The 16612-nt window shown below is 37.2% G+C and overlaps 1 protein-coding gene across 1 annotated transcript; it reads left to right on the plus strand.

Moving 5' to 3' along the window:
- The first annotated feature begins 11931 nt into the window (after positions 1-11931).
- LOC129903708 (uncharacterized) lies at positions 11932-12570 on the plus strand. Its single transcript, XM_055979253.1, has one exon. The coding sequence runs from the start codon at positions 11932-11934 to the stop codon at positions 12568-12570; it is 639 nt and encodes a 212-aa protein (XP_055835228.1).
- Positions 12571-16612: the final 4042 nt, after the last annotated feature.

The following is a 16612-nucleotide window of genomic DNA, read 5'->3' on the forward strand; positions in this document are numbered from 1 at the left end:
GGGATTATTCATTATTGCGTACCTGAGGTCGAAATGATGAGTATTTTAGAGGCATGTCCTTAGTCACTTGTTGGAGGTCATCAAAGTGGTATCCAGACAATCAATTAGATTTTACAATATAGGTACTACATGCTTTCAATTCATCAAGATGCTCATGATTTTGCGAAGTGTTGTGATCATTTTCAAAGACAAAGAGGTATTTCATGGAAACATTAAATCCCACTCACTCATATTCTAGTCATTAAACAGTTTGGTATGTGAGGAGTTGACTTTATAGGACTGTTTCTGAGTTTGAATGGGATGAAGTATATATTTGTTGTGGTTGACTATGTGCCTAAATAGGTAAAAGTTTATCGCACTTCCCAAAAGTGAAGAAAAGAGTTTCACTGCCTTCCTCAAGTGAAATATATGGTATAGATTTAAAACGCTAAGGATAATAATCAGTGATGGAGGTTACCACTTTTGCAATCATTTGTTCAAAATGTTGCTCAAGAAATATGGGGTTTGACATAGTGTAGCAACTCCTTATCATCCACAAACTAGTGGGCAAGTCAAAGTCTCCAATCGTGAAATCAAGGAAATACTTGAAAAGACAGTGAACCCAAATAGAACTGATTGGTTGAGAAAGCTTGATGACGCTTTTTGGGAATATCACACTACATTAGAAACTCCCATAGGTACGTCACCTTATCAACTTGTGTTTGGGAAGTCATTCCATCTATCCATAGAGTTGGAGCATATATCCATGTGGACATTAAAGAAGTTGAAATTAGATAGAGATGCCACATCAAAGCAAAGAATAAATCAAATCAACGAGTTTGATGAGTTTCACCTAAACATATATGAAAGTTCAGCCTTGTACAATAATAGAATAAAAAGGTATCATAACCAAAAGATCAAAAAGCAAGCATTTTCTTCTAGAGATTTGGTCCTTCTCTTCAATTCAAAGATGCATTTATTTGTTAGGAAGCTCAAGTCAAAGTGGGTAAGACCTTCTGAGTGATTCAAGTCTTCCCACATGGTGCAGTTGAATTAGAAAAGAAAGATGGAATGAAATTCAAAGTGAATAGACAAAGGATCAAAGAATATATAGGCACCCAGTATGAGATAAAAGTTGTGGAAGAATGGGCGCTTGGTAAAGTCGGAGTAACCAAGCAACATGCGTCATGCCGGCAACCTAAGATATTTTTTTAATTATATTTTAATGTAATTTTTCATTTTTTGACTTGGTTTTAAGGATAACATAGGGTCCGTATCAAAATAAAGAAAAGAAAAGGACTAAAGGTAGGCAACATATGTTTACGTGACTATGTATCGGAGATAAATACTAGAAGTTTTAAAGGGAAGATGGCCCTATAGGCTGCTTCTATAGGCCATAGAGTTTTCTATGATTCGTAGACATAGTCTGTAGAAGCCAACCACACATAAATGCAGAAACTTGAAGTCTACGAGTGTACTTTATGGATTGTAGAAAGTTCTATGGTCCATAGACTAAACTCATAGACCCCAGGTATGTTTTCTAAATTTTTTCCTAAGTGTTCAGAGATTTTACTAAACCTACCTAAGGATTGTAGGATTTTCTACAGTCAATAGACGAGCCTTGTAAAAGCTTAATACATTTAAAGTCACAAATAAACCAACCCTCGATAAAGGAAATAAAAGCCCCAATTATTTGATTTTTTCCCACTCTTAGTTAATTCCTTAACAAGCTCAAATGATCAAAGTAAATGCGCCAGCTCACAACTATATTCCCAACCACCATCTCTATTTTTTTTTTAAATTGAGAACTCACAAGCCCAGAACCAAGAGTTAGTGCACCAAATTGAAAAGGAATTCATGAGGCATTGGTAGAACTCATACTCATAAGCTCCAAACAAACGCCAGGTAAGGATCTCATCCAATATATTGGAAATGAGAATTTGAGTGTGAAAAACCTAACCTAGGAGTGTTCTGAAATTGACTTGGGAAATTAGGTAATAATTTGGGTAAAAATGATTGTGGGTTGTGAGTATTTGGGCATAGCATTGTAAAATAAATGTTGGGACTATTGAAATTATAAAATTGAGTCTTGGAAGCTCTGAATATTAGTTATTAAACTTGGGTTCATTCCTACAAAGGTTTTCTACATATCGTAGGTTCCCCTACGGTCAAACATATAGCCTTCGTATGTTAACCCCAAAGTTCAGTAAGTGACCTTTATGATTTCTTGTAATGAACCTTCAGGTAATTTTCATCCTTTTTGATCTTTTCAGCCTTTAGAGCTTTTTTGTAGTGACCTCAAGCCATTTATGACTTGCTGGCACTGACAGCTCGGTCGCTTGGTCTTTCGTTTGAGTTTTATGCCCATTTCCCTGTTTTGAAACTCGTGGAGTTTAAATGGGTGACTTTGGTCAAGACTAGAAAAACAACCTCAGAATATAATTCTGCTGGTTCTATCAGCTCCGAAATGACCAAATTTGGCTAATAGCATAACCAGCACGAGCATCGGGGCAATTGATGCGAGTTTGGGGCCACTTGGTGATTTAGTCTTTGAAATTTAGCCTAAGATTGATCTTGGTAAACATTCTTGGTAAATGCGCTCGGATTGAAATTTTGTCTATGTGGTTAACTTTGAAATATCGACTTTAGTATTAAATGACCTTTTGTTGATCTCCCGATGCTTCTGGTATCACTCCGAGCCCTTTTATGAATTTTAGCTGTGCCATTGAGTTTGAAACATCAAATTTAGTGGGGTAGCATATTCCACTTGCGCGCACGAGGTTCTTGTAAGGCCCCGTTAGAAAATATCGAACGAAGAAATATTTTCAAGGGAATTGGAAATGGACCCAAGTCCATGAGTCAGTCTATGACTTTTTGAAGTTATTATGGGTTGTAAAGTAGACCCGTAGAGGTAAAGTGAAGAATTGGAAATTTGACTAAGGCAAAAGTGGAGTTAACGAGTCATTTGATGACTCGTAATGCAAATGACGACTCGTAGGAACAAGTAATTGTGGAAAGGTTTGATGACCTGAAGGTATCACCCTCAGAATCTACTCTATGACTCAACAGGACCAGTCATAGAGGATATCAGGACTCGTCAAAACAAGTCAGAAAAAAACTTCAGAGACCTTCAACTTGCAGATTTCTCAGGCCTGCAAGACAAGTCACTTTGATAACTCATAGTTTGAGAATGAGTCGCAGAAATGACTCATATAGAAAAATCAAACACTTGTTTTTTTAGGTCTTTCTCAGGGCCTGGAGGACAATTCATTCCTACAACTTGTCACTGCTTCTAGGAATCATAGAACTAGATCGTAAAGGTGCCCGATACGGAATTTAATGAGAGGTAGTTTTGTATTTTCCCTACATTCTACTAATGTATGTTAACATTTTTAATGAATAGATTCATTACGAATTATATCCTAAATACACCTAAAACTCTTTTATTTACTCAAACAAATTCTAGACTTCTATCCCAAGGTTTCTCAAGAATTCATCAAGCTTTGATCAGGGTTTTTTCAGGATCAAATCTCCTTTCTCAAATTCAAGTCCAATTTCAATCAAGGTATGTGTGGATTGTTCATGATTCCCTTCCACTCATAGATTCTAAGGTTTTTTTTTGAAATCTCATAAAATCTCAATACTTTTAAACTTCAATTTTTATGAATTGTGTTGGGCTATTTCAATTTCATTTTTAATCATTACTGATGATTATTATAAGCATGTTTCTACATAAATTAGACGATTTCAAGATGAATTATAAATGTCCATGCATGAAGCTATTTTCTATGATAAATTATATGAAATATGATTATGGAGTTCAATGTTTTTAAGGTATTCTCATGATTTTCAATCAAATTGATTAGGTATATGAGTTTTACTCTAATTTTAAGTATGAATTATGATCATGAATTACAAGTACATTCAACTTATATTTTTCATGCAAGTATGAAGGTAGGGGACTTAGGGCACTATATGGTGACCTAGGACCATATGATATGAATTATACAAGTATGATGTGTAACGATGAAAGGTTAATTCTCACATTGCCACTATGTTATGAAATGATCTATTCTATGAATTATGATGTTTATGAACATGTCATGATATATGCTAAGTGTGTTTACTCTATTATGTATTTCGTGGGATTTGACTTAGCACCGAGTGGACTTGAGGTGGGGGCCCTACCAAAAGCCTTAGTAGCAGTCTCATGTCTCTTAAACTATGTGCAAACATAGGTTGCCTTATTTCTTAGCTAGTGAATCCATATATAGCATATGTACATGACCCTCCTAGTGGGGTAGAGCCTACCATGACAAGTAGATTCCCTTTTTCTTCATTGTATGAGGAGACAACAGGATTCCATGTTATATCTCGTATGGACTTATTTTCGGTTATGGTTCCTATCTCACATATGTATATTATTATTATGTTATTTTTCAATCTTCAACTAAGACTTTTAAATGCTTTATCATTAGGGTATTCCTTGTGACTTTACTTATCCTCTTTACTATGTATGCTCTTGATCATTGCATCTTATGATTTATATTATATGTCATGCCCACATACTTAGTATATTCAAACATACTAATGCATATTATTTCCTACATTGTCTCATAATGTAGGGATTGGGGTTGAGGATCATATCCATTCATGTGGATAGTAGAGCTTTCTTATAAGTCGAGTTGTGGTGAGTCCTCATCTATCAAGGACTAGTTATGAGATGTTGTTTTCTTCTTTTAAAGAAATTGATTTCTTTTATGTTGAGGGTGAGCTAGTGACATGTCTTAGCCCCACCCATGTTCATTATTAGAGGCATTAGTTGGATAAATGGCTGAGTGTATGTTGTCAAGTTACATTCTTTATTTATGATTCATGTTTTAGATTCTCTTATATATTTCTGCATTTACTCTACCTTATGTATGCTTTATGATATATCAACAGGCTAGGTTGGAGCCCTTTGGGGTTTCTATCATTGTGTTACGACTAAGCCCTAGGTCGGGTTATGATAGTTTCGAACAAATTCCTAGCACCCCATCGGAGTTGCAAAAGTTTCCAGAACTAGCTGAAGTGCATTAGCTGGTGGAGAACCATTTTGGTCTTTGTGTTTGCGCCACCTAGAACGCATTCGCAGTAGCCATGATCCTTCGTCTCCACATTCGCGGGCATGAGGCCGTAGTCATGAAGGCCTAATAGATTGGCCTCCACGTTCGCGAGGTCCCTTCTTGCAGAGCTTTGGAGGCTAAGCATCCATATTCATAGACTTTTTCCTCCGCGTTCGTGGAGAGCATTTTACTGGTCTTATAATTAAGACCAGTGATGCAAACCAGCCCTGAACCCATTCCCTTTTCTTCCATTTTGGGAGCTAGGGAGCTCTATTTGGGGCGATTCCAAATGTATTGGGTTCTTGGGAGTCATGTGTATATGTTGTCATGTTCAGGAAAGCGTGAAAGGTGACATTTTGAGGTATAATCTACCCCATAGAACCTAACTTAATTCTAACCCTTGAAGTGAGAGTAGTCATAATTTGAGGATTATCATCTCCTCGATTCACTTGAGCAGTGATAGAGGGTTTTGGATTTTGGGAGTTATGTTGAGAATGAGAGGGTTAGAAGTATTTAGGGTAGTTAATAGGTAATAATCTAGTCCCCAAAATTGTCCATATTCATTAATAAAGTAGTATAGGTAATGACCAAAATAACCTTCATTAAAACTTAATCTGAAACCCAAAATGGGCTATCACCATGACTCGTGAAAGACAATACAAGTCGTGGTCCCCATTATGAAGCAAGACTTGACTTTTGAAAAGGGGTAGCCCATCGCTGGACCCACCATAGTCCATGAAAGGTAATACAACCAGTGGTGGTTGGGCGTATCCTTGCCTTGGAATAATTTCTGAGGGTCTCAGGGGAGGGGTTATCATGGAGGGAACCACAGCTCGTGGTTCTCACCATGGCCTATGGTCCCTACCATGGACCTTTCCCTATAGAGTTTAAGTTTAAAAATCTCCACCACAGTGGCACACCATCAATTGTGGTGGTGAATACGACTCGTGATAGCCTTTGTTGTCATCATTTGGTGCCAAAAGCTGCATTTTGCTGGAAATTCATTTTTTGATCCTCGTCTTACAAAAGTTTTACAAGCCTCAATGTTGTGCCAGAAATTCATGATATCTTCCATCGGTATTGATGTGACTTGATGGCAAGCCCTTTGGGAAAATATAACCCGATGATGGTCTAGAATTTTATGCTTCATATGTGGCCATGACCAAAAACAAAACACCAGCCAAATCTAAAGAATCGAAGTAGCTCCCACTTTTGACCACATTGTCCAGGAAATCTCAAATGATCTTTCACGTGGAATGGTCTGATGGGTCTTTTACGATTCATATTTTCAATAGTCTGCCTTGACAGATGAGTTTGAACATCGGATGAAAATTTTCTGAGATCAAAATGTAATGAGACACCTAACACTACGAAGGTAGTTGATGCAATGGATTGCTGGCCCCATTGCCGAGCATGGTATAGCCACCGATTTAATATCACAATTTTTTCTGCAAAAATTAGTTTCTAAAACCCCAAGAGGCGATCTAGGGAAATTTCCATTGATTTTCCATGGATTTCCACGCATAAGGTAAGGTTTTTACTTCCTAGATTCATACTTTGATTCCTAGAAACTAGAGGTATGGGTGATAATCATTGGGGGAGGGTTTGAACTAAACATCTATGGTAGGAAATAGCCCTAGGATAAGGTTAGGATCATGGGTTTTGCATAAGGAGTAAAATTATGTTACATTTCTTGATAGTTAGGCCATTGTATTGATCCTTAATATGTATTTAATGTTTTGTAGAATAAAAACGAGAAGAACAAACCTGAAAAGGGAAAGTTCTTGCATTGTAAGTTGTGAAAGCTTGAATTTGAGGTAGGTGATGGTCCAGTTTCCCATATGAGTTTCATATACTTGTTAAATTACTTTATGATATGCATGTGTGTATATGAATAGGGAAATATGCTAGATTATGGCTGACATGATCACTTGTTGGCTTATTATTATGACGAACCTATTCTTGGTGGTATAAATGTTGTAAACATTAAATGTTCTTGTGAGTGTGATATCTTTGGATTGGGTATCACCTTCCGATATATAATTTGGATCAGGTGTCATATTCTGACATGTATTTGGATCAGGTGTCATGTTCTGACATATACTTGGATTAGGTATCACATTCCGACACAAAGTTGATTGTTTATAGGTCCCTTGAGAGGACCCTTGTGTGAAATTATCGCTTGTGGAAGACATTAAGTAGTGATATTGAGATGTGGTTGGCTTATTCTATACATGGATATGCCTATTGTATTGAATTCACTTGTCTATGATCCACTTACTAGCTAACCACATGATCTTACCAGTACACCATTGTTTTTATATACTGATATTACTCTTGCTCTATTTTTTTTAGTATAGGGCATATTCAGCCGACTGCGGAGAGACCTCGGTTAGAAGATTAATCTTGTTCGAGTTCAAGGGTGAGCTGTTTGTTTCAAGCTGCCATGGACTCTTCCATGTTCTAGTCCCTTTTCCAGGACTAAGACTTTAGACATTGTTTTATTATTATGTTTTCTTATGGGAGTGTTTCCTCTCCTTTTCAAAAATTATTAGTGTTTTGGTACAGACGACTTTCAGTTTCCTAGGGTGTTTTCGCACTTCTTGATATTTGATTTTTTTGCTGAGTTTATGGGGATTCTATCATTATTCTAGATTATATCATGCTTTTGCATATCTAAGCTTGTGTATAGATTTTGATTTTTATTATTTGGCTATTAGAATGGTTCTCTCATTGGAGAGTTAGAGTTGTTACTAGTCACGGCGGGTTGGGGCCATGACATAATTAGTATCAGAGCCTATGTTCATTGATCTCATCATACCAAAATGAGTCGATTAGAGTCTTGTGGAATGGTACAAAGACGTCTGTACTTTTCTTCAAGAGGCTACAGGATATTTAGAAAAGTTTCACTTTTTTTCTTCCTTCATGTAATAACTTTATTCCAATTGGTATCTGGTGATACAAATGGGTTTTTAATCATTTTTACTCTCTTATCTGTAGATGGTTAACACACGTTACAATGGTTTTAGGACAGTAGCTCCAGTTAAGCCCAAAGAAGAGCCAGCTATTTGAGGGCATGGCAGAGAGAGAGGCAGGAGAGATAGGAAAGGCAGGGGTAGAGGGAGGGCAACACCTTCTAGAGTAGAGGTCTCTATTAAGGAGGCATTGGCAGGTGAGGCCTCTCCGGCTCCCTAGAATGAGTTTGAGAGGGAGGTAGAGGCTGAAGAGGAACAAAAGAAGGCAAAACAAGAGGAGGGCACCCAAACTGAGGTTGTTGTTATCCTCTCTCGGGATCAAATCTTGGCCCAATAGATCATGGCATTCCTAAGTGGGCTAGCTGGCACTGACGTTATTCCCACCATGCCCGTAGCAACAGCTCATGTTGACCATCCATTTTCTACTATAATTCATCTAACAGATGAAGTGGTAGGCACAAATACATTCTTTAGTCCACTAATGGGTCCTGTGATAACTGGTACTAAGCATGACATGCTAACCAAATTTCTCAAGCTTAAACCTCTAGTTTTCCATGGTACTGAAAATAAGGATGCCTACGAGTTTATTCTTGAATCCTATGATAGGCTACACAAGCTGGGCATAGTGTATCAGTGTGGAGTGGAGTTTATGACTTTCTATCTGTAAGGAGAGGCAAAGTAGTGGAGGAGGGACAATATGGAGTGTCGTTCACTTGTGTTACCCCCACTCACTTGGGCTCTATTCCATGCTATATTTTAGAGAAGTATGTGCCCCGCACCTTGAGGGACAAGAAGAAGGAAAAGTTTATGGCCCTACTTATGAGGCCAAATTTCATGCATTATCTAGGTACGCTACTCAACTGGTCACCATTGAGGAGGAGAGGATCAGGTTGTTCGTGAAGAGGTTGAACCCTAAATTATAGGTACTTTCTTTTCATATGACTTTGTTTGACAGTAGCTTCAACAAGGTCACAAATTTTATTAAGAATTTTGATGGTATGAAGAAGGATGTGCAAACAACGCTTTGGCTAAAAGGCCCAATAGTATAGTAACTTCTAGGGGTCTTATTTAGTAGGGTCAGGCAGGCCGGTAATTGTTGCCCGGCTACTTTAGTCAGCACTATCGGCTTCCACTAGTAGTTTTTAAGTACTCTACAGCAGCATCAGGCCCATGGGGGCTAGGGAGCATCATTTCTAGGTAGCCTCTCATCTTTTAATTATGGTTGTTTTAACTATGGAGAGCTGGGCCATATACGGAGGGAGTGCCTTCACCCCTGCGGGATAGTTTTAGCACCCTAATAGGACTGAGCAGTGGTCCCAATAGCTGGAGGGAACAATTTTAGAGAACGTCCATAAAGTGGGCAAGGAGGAAATTTGAGAGAGAGTGGGGGCCAGAGCAGTAGTAGTGTAGGTCAGAGAGCAGTCCAGTCAGGCAGGGAGGTAGCCCGTCAAGATAACTGGGCTCAGTTTTATGCATTCCCAAGCAAGACTGAGGCATAGGCATCTGACGTAGTTATCATAGGCACTATTTTTGTCTATAATCAGATGGCTACTATTTTATTTGATCTGGGTTCCACTTATTCCTATGGGTCTGTAAGATATATTTGGGTTTTAAGGCATTATGTGATATATTTGATGCCTTTATTCATTTTTCTACCCCTATTGAAGAGTTAGTCATAGTCACCCATGTGTATCATTCTTGTTCTGTTGTGTTTATGGGATACCATACTTGGGTTGACTTAGTGATCCTAGACATGACAGATTTTGATGTGATCTAAGGCATGACTTGGTTGTCTCCCTACTTTTTTGTACTTAATTGCAATGCAAGGACTATGGCTCTAGAGATCCCAGGGAAGGAAAGGTTAGAGTCGAAAGGGGTGTGCAAGCCTAAGATAGCTAAGGCCATATTCTTTCTCCAAGCTATAAAAATGGTAGGGCAGGGTTTTTTAGCCTATTTTTCCCATATTTGGAATGTGGAGGTAGAGTCTCCTTCTATAGAGTCTATTCTAGTAGTATGTGAATTTCTGAAGGTTTTTCCTTCAGACTTGCCTAGTATGGCTCTTGACCGAGACATAGATTTCTGTATTGATTTAGAGTCGGGTACTCATCCAATTTCCATTTCTCCCAACCGAATGGCTCCGGAAGAGTTGAGAGAGATTAAGGCTCAGGTTCAAGAGCTTCTTGATAAGAGGTTCATTCGTCCTAGTGCTTCCCCTTGGGGTGCTCCAGTGTTGTTTGTCAAGAAAAAGAATAGTAGTATGATAATGTGCATTGACTACTGATATTTGAATAAGGTCACCATCAGAAATAAATACCATTTGCCTCGTATTGATGACCTATTTGACCAGGTACAAGGTGCTTCAGTCTTCTTAAAGATTGATCTCAGATCTAGGTATCATCATTTTAAAATTAGACTTGAGGATGTGCCCAAAACAACTTTTAAGACCAGGTACGTGCACTATGAATATTTAGTAATGTCCTTTGGGTTGACCAATGCACCTACAACCTTCATGACTTTGATGAATTGAGTGTTCAAATCATTCTTGGATTTGTTTGTGATAGTGTTTATAGAGGTGTATTCAAAGAGTAAACAACAATATACAGATAATCTTCGAATTACCATTCGAGTCAACTGACAAGTGTGAAGAGAGCTTCCAAAAGATCAAAACTATCATATGTTTCACGATAATTGAATGAGCATGGGAGGAACTACCCGACTCATGACTTGGAGTTGGCAGTGGTAATGTTTTCACCAAAAATTTGGAGACATTATTTGTACAGTGTCATGTGTGAGGGTTTTACTAATCACCACAGCTTACAGCACATGTTCATCTAGAAGGACTTGATTCTAAGACAGCAAAGATGGATGGAATTTCTTAAGGACTATGATGTCACTATCTAGTACCATCCAAGAAAGGATAATGTGGTAGCAGATGCCTTAAGCCGAAAGCCGGTGAGCATGGGCAGTTTAGCTTGTTAGATACCCTTAAGCAGCCAATGGCTAGAGAAATTCAGGCCTTGGAGGCCAGATTCATGAGGCTAGGCATCTTAGAGAAAAGTAGGATAGTGGACGGAGTTGATCTAAGGCCCACTTTCATAGAAAAGATGAAGACCAAGCAGTTTAAGGATGCATAGAGGTGGGTAATTCTCCAGAATCAACACTAGATACAGGTGGGGTGTTTCATTTTATTGGAAGGGTTTGTGTTCTCCGGGTAGATGGACTAATTCAAAAGATCCTGTTTGAATCTCATGGTTCACGATACTCTATTCACCCTAGAGTGACTAAGATGTATCAAGACTTAAAACGGTAATATTGGTGGTCAGGTATGAAGAAAGACATAGCTGAATATGTAGCCAAGTGTCAGAACTTCCAATAAGTGAAGTATGAGCACCAAACATGTGCAGGTTTGTTGCAAAGAATGCACATTCCTAAATGGAAGTGGGAGAGAATAGCCATGGATTTCGTAGTGGGAATTCCTAAGACTTTGGAAAAGCATGACCTTATTTTGGTGGTGGTTAATAGGTTAACGAAGTAAGCATACTTCATTTTGGTTAGAGTGGATTACAATGCACAAACGTTGTCCAGAATTTATGTGAAGGAGATAGTAAGGCTGCACGAGGTTCCCTTTCTATCATTTCAGATGGTGGTACGCAGTTCACTTCTAAATTTTGGGTTAAGTGGCATGAAGAGTTGGGTCCTCAACTCACTATCATCACAACTTTCAATCCACAAATAGACGACAGTCAGAAAGGACTATCCAAGTGCTCGAAGATATGTTGAGGGCATATGTGATAGACTTTGGGGGACATTAGGACAAGTTCTTTCCCTTATGTGAGTTCTTGTACAACAATATCTACCACACTAGTATTGATATGGCACCATTCGAAGCCCTTTATGGGATGGGATTTAGGTCTCCCATAGGGTGGTTTGAAGCTAGGGAAGTAGAGCCATTGGGGGTTTACTTAGGAAGGGATGCTCAAGATAAGGTAAGAAGCATCCAAGCTAAGCTTCTAGTGGTTCAAAGTCGTCAGAAGGAGTATGTTGATCACAAGGTGAGGGATATGACATTTGAGGCTGGTGAGCAAGCACTTCTAAAAGTATCACCCATTAAAGGGGTGATGAGGTTTGGCAAGAAGGGCAAACTTAGCCCTCACTATATTGGTCCTTCTAAAATTCTTGACTGTATGGTGTACAGGGTTGTCTTACCACCTAGCTTGTCTAGGGTACACCCGTTTTTCCATGTGTCTATGTTGAAAAAGTACCATGGGGATGGGGACTACATTATTAAATGGGACTTAATATTATTAGACAAGAAACTTCAGTATGAGGAAGAGCCAATTGCAATTCTTGATTATGATGTTCAGAAATTGAGGACTAAGGAGATCAATATGGTTAAAGTTCAATGGAAACATCATTCGATAGAGGAATCTACATCGGAGACTAAGAAATACATGCGAGATAAGTATTCTCAATTGTTCGACAAAACAGGAACTACTCTATCTTTACTTTAGCCCTATTTTCCCTAGTTAGTCACTCGGGGACTAGGGATGGGTAAATTGGCATCTATTATAATGACTTGTTCCCATTATTAGGGATAGGAAAATGGGGAAAGATTTCAAGCTAGAAAAGTTTGGGTAGTAACTTAGAAAAAATTGAGCCTAGGCCAAACTTGGATGAATTCTGAGTTAGGTAAAGTCTAGGGTGATCACGTTAATGATGGCAGGTCAAATATATAATTTTATTAGACAAGCTGATATCCAAGATGATACGAAGAATTTACGGCTTCGCAGAATCGCGTTTGGTCAAGTAAAACTCTTGGAATCAAATTTGGCGTGATCGGTATAATTTTAATGCATCTTTAAAAGAAGTGTGTTGAGAAATGAGGGCTTGGAGCACAAGCTCTGAGCTCACTATTTATCCCACTAGAGTGGGATTATTTCAACTAGAGTGGGGATGCCAAAGCGGGACAGTCGCGACTTTAGTTGTGAAAAAGACCAGAAATTGTCTTTTCTACAACAATCAGTTTCTAAAACCCCAAGATGCGACTAGGGAAATTTCCATTGATTGTCCATGGATTATCATGCTTAAGGTAAGGTTTTTACTTTCTTTATTCATATTTTGATTCCTAGAAACTAGAAGTATGGGTGATAATCATTGGGGGGAGGGGGGGGGGGTTTGAACTGAAAATTTATGGTGGGAAATAGCCATAGGGTAAGCTTAGGATCATGGTTTATGCCTAGGGAGTAAAATTATGTTACATTTCCTTATAGTTAGGCCATTGTATTGATCATTGATATGTATTTAATATTTTCTAGATCAAGAACAAGAAGAACAAACCTGAAAAAGGAAGGCTCTTGCATTGTAAGGTTATGAAAGCTAGAATTTGAGGTAGGTGGTGGTCTAGTTTCCCATATGAGTTTCATATACTTGTTAAATTGCTTCATGATATGCATGTGTGTATCTGAATAGGGAAATATGCTAGATTATGGGTGAAATAATCACTTGTTGGCCTGTTATTATGATGAACCTATTTTTGGTGGTATAAATCTTGTAAACATTGAATGTTCTTGTGATTGTGATATCTTTGGATCGGGTGTCACGTTTCGACATATAATATGGATTAGGTTTCACATTTCGACATGTATTTGGATTGGGTGTCACTTTTCAATACATACTTGAATCGGGTGTCACATTCCAAGACAAAGTTGATTGTTTGTAGGTCCCTTGAGAGGACCCTTGTGTGAAATTGTAGCTTGTGGAAGACATTGAGTAATGATATTGAGATGTGGTTGATTTATTTTATATATGTATATGCCTATTGTATTGAATTTACTTGTCTATGATCCGATTACTGGCAAACTGCGTGATCCTACTAATACACCATTATTTTTGTGTACTGCTACTACTCTTGCTCTGCCTTTTTGTTGAGTACAGGCATATTCAGCTGACTGTGGAGAGACCCCGGTTAGAAGATTAAGCTTGTTCGTGTTCAAGGGTGAGTTGTTTGTTTCAAGCTGTCACGGACTCTTCCATGTTCTAGTCCCTTTTCCAGGACTAAGACTTTAGACACTGTTTTATTATTATGTTTTCTTATGGGAGTGTTTTCCTTTTCATACATTGTTAGAGTTTTGGTACCGACGACTTTATATTTGATCTTTTTAGCTAGGGTGTTTCCAAACTTCTTGATATTTGATCTTTTTTACTGAGTTTATGGGGACTCGGTCATTATTCTATTTTTATATTCTTCTTCCGCATATCTAAGCTTTTGTACATATTTCAATATTTATTATTGGGCTGTTAGAATGGTTCTCCCACTGGACAGTTTGAGTGGGTGCCATTCACGGCAGGTTGGGGTCGTGACATCAATAGTGCAATTCAAGAAGGAAATAAAAGACAATAAATGGCCATTTAAAATTTAAAACGTTTTTTCCTTAATCACCAAAATGTTTTTGCTTTTAATACCATTTAAAAGTTTGAATTTTTTTTAAAATATTATATCATAAGATCCATGAATATTTTACCTTTTCAAAGATACGATTAATTAGTCAGGCATAGTAGAGACAACAAATTTGTTTAACATAGCCTTCCAACTATGACAATAATTCGCAGAAGAATGAATTAACCATATAGTAATAAATTATAAATTATTTCACTAAAAATCTATAATTGTACTCCTCGATTTTGAAATCCACCATGACATATTATTTAACTCCCGTGTTTGAATTAACGTCATCAACCAATTAAATCAAATTTTCTAAAAATTTAATTTATTGACTAAATTATCCTTTATTATTATACTTAAATCTTTTCATGTGTCGGATAAAAATCCACCTGCAGGGTTTCACGTGAAAACTTATAAGCAACCACAAAGGGGTGTCTTCCATCTCAAGACCGAGAGATGGTTCTATCAACTAATTATTATTTCACTAACATAATTTGTTATTATCCAATCTATTAGAGATTTATTGACACATTAAAAAAGTCTCCCCTTTTAATAGATTAATATAATAAATCAAATTACATAGATCATAATAATTATATCAAGATTAAGAGTATAAGTACATGTAATGGACTAGAATCTAAATAAATATCTCAATTTGGTGTGTTCAAATTCATACTAAATATACTAGAACAATAATTTAGGGTTACCATTCCCATAATTAAGATCAAATTATATTTAATCTTGTGCTATAATCATCAAGATGTTTGTCCAATTTCATCTTTAATTTTGAACATTTAACTTATAACTTATATAAACCGATAATTTTAATCTTCTGTGTACGAGTTAAAAAACTCCATACACAAAATCGTCTACTATATAAGTAATGGACTCACATATAAACATAATGATCTATTTAAATAAAGACTTTATTATAATAAATAAAATAAATAAATATCTTTACATGGGATTAATTAAAATACTATAATTCAACCACATGGTTAATAGTATATCCCAACACATAATTTAACCCGTCTAATTTTTATGAAGTCTTTAATTGCTTTATTTGTTCTTTTATAAATTCTTAGTACGTAATAGTTTTTTTTAATTATTATGGCTAGATATAACATATAAAATAAAATAAAAGAAAATCATGAGCCACTTGGGCTACATATATTCAATTTACAATTTATTAAAATATGTTGAGCTAATAAATAGACGGATCAATAACCCGTCCAAACTTGAACGAGTTGGATTTAATTTTTCCACACCTACACGTTAATGTGCTTCTAAATCTCCCCATTCGCCAGCATAACCAGAGTACGATCGAACAAAAAATGGTAATAAAGTAGTGTTTCAAGATATAAATGTGGTGGAAACTATCAAGACCAATCAAATGTCCTAAATCAGACACTTGGACCATGACAGACACCCGATGAGCCACTAGGCATAAAGAAAATCATCTAATCTTTCGAGAAAAGAATAGAATATATCACCTAAGTATACAACAACAACAACAAACCTAGTATAGTCCCACCATGTGGGGTCTGGAGAGGGTACAGTATATGTAGACCTAACCTCCACTTTGAAAGGTAGGGCGGATGTTTCTAAAAGACCCTCGACTCAAGAGAGGAAAACAAGATAAAAAGTCAGATAGGGACAAGCATATTGAAAATAAGATGAAAACAAGGAATAGCAAAAGTGATAAAGTCATGGTAGAATAGTACGGAAAGAAAGAGGCATTAAATATTATAAATAAATAAGATAATCAAAGTACAACGGCCCCACACCTATAAACAACAATACAACACATAAATCCAATGGCAATAAACAATGAGCAGAAATACAACTACTATGGTGTAAGGATAAGTCACCTAGCCTTTTATCTTAGTATGAGTCCTCCACAAAAGAAATTAAAGTGCGCTAATGCGCCTACTACTAGGGAAGAATAATGAGACTATGCACTATCCTTCTACCCTAATATGGGTCATCCACACCCTCCTATCTAAGGTCATGTCCCTGTCTAATCACTCTCCCCAATATTTCTTTGGTCTACCCCTACCTCTTCTGAAACCATCCATGGCCAACCTCTCACACCTCCTCACTGGGGCATC

The sequence above is a fragment of the Solanum dulcamara genome, chromosome 9, assembly GCF_947179165.1.
Source record: "Solanum dulcamara chromosome 9, daSolDulc1.2, whole genome shotgun sequence".
In the NCBI taxonomy this organism is placed as follows: Eukaryota; Viridiplantae; Streptophyta; class Magnoliopsida; order Solanales; family Solanaceae; genus Solanum; species Solanum dulcamara.